The sequence below is a fragment of the Pelophylax lessonae genome, assembly GCF_965119305.1.
Source record: "Pelophylax lessonae genome assembly, chromosome: 7".
NCBI lineage: Eukaryota > Metazoa > Chordata > Amphibia > Anura > Ranidae > Pelophylax > Pelophylax lessonae.
The window spans coordinates 228180288-228184502 of record NC_138774.1 but is presented as its reverse complement, the minus strand read 5'-3'; the positions used below and the strand labels follow the sequence as shown (position 1 = coordinate 228184502).

General features: G+C 42.3%; 1 protein-coding gene across 1 annotated transcript in view; it reads left to right on the top strand.

The window, feature by feature from the left end:
• Positions 1–1107: 1107 nt before the first annotated feature.
• Positions 1108–4215, top strand: part of LOC309560124 (ficolin-1-like) — a 91339-nt gene continuing 88231 nt past the window's right edge. The window contains exon 1 of the mRNA XM_082263668.1: positions 1108–1273. Coding sequence (XP_082119794.1) covers positions 1204–1273 — 70 coding nt within the window. The 5' untranslated portion in view covers positions 1108–1203. The remainder of the gene's footprint in view (positions 1274–4215) is intronic.

Below are 4215 nucleotides of genomic sequence, written 5' to 3'. Positions count from 1 at the left end.
GTCCCTTGGACAGCAAGAAGATCAAACCAGTCAATCCTGAAGGAAATCAACCCTGAATATTCACTGCAAGGACCGATCCTTAAGCTGAAACTTGAATACTTTGGCCACCTAATGCGAAAAGAGGACTCATTGGAAAAGACCCTGATGCTAGGAAACATGGAAGGAAAAGGGAGAAGAGGACAACAGAAAACAAGATGGATAGCATCATCAAAACAATGAACATGAAGTTATGCAAGCTCCGAGAGGCAGTGGAGGACAGAAAAGCCTGGCATGCTTTGGTTCATGAGGTCACGAACAGTCTGACGCAACTAAATGACCGAACAACAACAATGCATTGCTTTTGCTCAATACCAGAAAAAAATCTCTTGTTGGAAGGACTTTATAGGCACAAACAATAACGAAACAACACATACTTGCAAAGATGCAGTATAAAATATATTACGTATTTTATTATACAAATATAATACCATGAGGCTGACATTGCAATGGTGCATTGCAAAGAGATGTGCTATGTGAATACACTGTGGGCCACATGGCCTGAGATATTTATTAAAGGCAAGACCCTTATGGGGTCCACCCAACGCATTTCAATAAGCTCTTTTTCACTGTACTTTATTCTATTTGTACTAAATAGAAGGTATCTGAGGCTGCCAAGGGACCCATAGGGGTTGATTTACAAAAGCTGGCGAGTGCAAAATATGGTTCAGCTCTGCATGGTAGCCAATCAGCTTCAATTGGTTCAATTAAGCTTTGACAAAAAATAAATAAAAGATGATTGGTTTTTATGTAGAGCACCAGATGTTGCACTCTCCAGTTTTAGTAAATCAATCCTATAGAGTCTATAAAGTCCTGATGTGCCATATACTAGGCTGAAGCTCTCACCAACTGTTCAGGGGGTTAGGACAAGTAGTGAGGCATGCTTTCCCCTAATGCAGAGAGTGTATTATGTTAAAAAAAATGGATTTTTAGAACCACTTTAATGCTATGGAAAAAATATATACTTCTGATTGGTTGCTATAAGCAAAAACTCCAACTTTGTGCTCATTTTGTTCCCCACCTTTTCACCAATCAGTCCTTCTGTGTTACAAGGGGTGGAGGAATGTGAATAGGAGGAGTTGCAATGGAGTTAAGTTCCTCGTAGTTGCTCAGTTTGCTCTCAGAGCAGAGTCGGAGTCCAGAGAGGAAGAAGGAATCAGGGTAATCATGTGGGTACCATTGCTAATAGTGCTTTGGGCAGTGGCCTTTGTCTGTAACGCTGGTGATACCTGTCCAGGTAAGTCCTCCATATACAATGTCGAGTTGATGTCTTCATCTTTATAATGCCTCTTCTTATAATGAGTTACATACTGTCTATAAGGTATTGCTTAAAGGTTTGAGAGAAATACATAGGCTGACCTTCCTGAGAGACATGCTAATGGTCAGGCTGTCACACTCAGTGCATTCAATTTTGGCTTGGATTGGCTTTGGTTGTGTTTGGTGTGGGAGTCCCTATATCAGAAATCTCAGCACTCACATTTTTAGCACGAGCTATAAACACATGTATTATTACACCAGTAAAATAAATCACATTTTAAAAAATAAGTCACTTACCATTAAATTAAAATGTATCTTTAGGACAGTACTTCTTAACTAGGGTTGCACCCTGGGGTGCGATTTGGGTTCCCCTTGGGGTGCCATAAGCACGAGACCCAGTTTGCCCTTGATCAGCTGAGGATTAGAGGACTCTAATCTACGGGGACTCTGTAGTGATGGGGAAACTCTGATATTATGGGGTTCTCGTGTATAAAGGGGATGCTGATGTGATAGAGGGCTTCTAACTGGTATGATGGGGGACCTCTGATGTATAGCTGGACATTAATGTAATGGGGTTCTCTGACATATAGGGGGACCTCTAATGTGATGGGAGCATCTGATGTTAAGTGGACTTCTGATGTTATGGGGTGATCTTTGATGTGAAGGGGGCTTCTGATGTGATGGGGGGCCATCTGATGCAAAGTGAATTTTATCAAGGTGCTTGTGTGCATTGTCTCATTCTCAGGTTTCCCACTGATAAGTTATGTTTTTAACATTTTAGAATGGGGCGTCTTGAGATTTTGCATATTTTTAAAAGGTGACTAAAATAGATTGAGAAACTCTGCTCTAGGCAAACCTTTTTTTTCTATTTTGGATGGAGTGGGGAAGGGTTAGACCTTCTGTCTCGCTTTTATTGCTGTCTGTGCCCCATTGGGGAGATTCACACCTCTATTTCTACTGATGACCATTGTCACTGAGAAAGAAAGTGATTATAAATCTAAAGTGGTAGGGGGGAATCTTCCAATGGGGACATCTGTTCCTGGGACAGCTAAGAGAGGAGTTCCTCTCACTTTCAGAGATTTCCACAAACTATTTCCACAATGGTTCACAGACATCAAATAAATAAACTGAAAGGGTTTTAGCCCTTCCCATCTTTACAGAGAATTTAAAAAAATGGCTATACACATGCTTTGAGGGGTTACCTTTAGCTATGTCCAGAAATGTCACCTTTAAAGGATAAGTCCACCCAAAAATGTTTTAGTCCAACAGCAGTTTGCACAAGATAACAGGCAATGAAAGGCACAACACAGAGAGACGATAGTACAAACACACAGAGGCTGCATACCCATAATGGCGGGTAGACAATGTGGGACACAAAATCAGAATATAGAGGGACTTTAAAGTGATCCACAGAAATAAAATACTGACCGATTAGCCATTTGTGTTCTGTCGTATTGCAGAATTCTTCTGTCCATGAACAGTAAACTGGATGGGGGCTTCTCTTTTTTATTCTGTATAGGATTATGGGGGAAAATGAACTGGGTAGCGTGATACAAGATGTGAGATGCCATGGTGGGAACATATTGAAGGTAGATCTGTAAGGCCCGTACACACGATAAGAAAATCTGTAGGGAAAATTCGTCCGACCAATCTGTCGATTTTCGGATTGTTAGTATGGTGCTTTCGACAGCCAACTCCGACTTTTCGGCTGACAAAATCCTGATGTGCAGGCTATAAAATTTTTGTCGTCCGTCAAATCAACGTCCGATTTTCATCTCATTAGTACAGATTTCGACAGAAAAAAATCTTAAAGCGGAGTTCTGGGCACAAAAATTTTTTTTCAATGAACATACCCCCGGGACAGTCAGGGCTAGTACATTCCACAATGGCTAGCCTCTGATCTGTCCCGGTTCGCACTTACCTGCAAGAAGAAATACTCACTTTTAAAATTTCTTCTCCAGCGTTGCCATCTCTGTTGTGGGCAGCTGAAGCCAGCGCGATCCTCTTCTGCGTCCTCTTCCGTGTCTTCTTCTCCCAGAATGCGCCTGCACCGACCCCTCTCGTCAGTTCCGGTGCGGCGCCGCATTCCTCCACAGCTTCTGGGCATGCACCGAAAGATGACGAGCGGGGCCGGGGCCGTCGCATTGATTCCTGGGAGCGATGACGTTCAGCTCCCAGGAATCATTGCAAACCGGAAGTGACGGCGCGGGCCGCGGCCGCCGAGGGAGGAAGTGGAAGACAGGTGAGTATATCTTTCTACAATTACAAGGTAAGTAAAAAAAAAAAAAAATCCTAACTATCCATTTCTGTTTAAGTGAGGAAAAGCAAGCGGATGGCCACAAAATCAGTTACGTCGATTTTGTGGCCGGAACTCTGCTTTAAGAGCAAGACTAGGCATGCTCAGAGATGAAAGAACACATACAAAACAATCCAACACATGACATCACTTCTGAAGTAGAATTCTGTCGTACGGGAAAATTCCTATGAAAATAACCTCTTCACTTTCCACATCAGACTAGCATGCCACAAAAAACGGACGACAGATCGTTCGATAATCTGATCGTGTGTACGGGGCTTTAGTAAGGAGATCTCACTGGAGGGGTAGTAGGTGATTAAGTCCTCCGAAATCAATTCAAATGTGAAATATCGGTTTTGGGTGAAAAACACAGATTCACACAACTATGCATTAAATGTGGCAAAAGGAAACCATATTTGTAGAATAGTCTGATTTTTGTGTGCTCTAGCCAATAAGTTATTCCAAAAGACCAACTCCAAATCTGCCAGAGACTCTCATATTTTCAGAGATAAATAAGCTCCAATGAGGCCACTTGCCCTTGCAGCCTCTGACAGGATCTAGGAATAATAGTTCTGTTGAGCATCAGGAACATTTGTTCCCCTTCCACTGGTGTTTCTTCCTTCCTG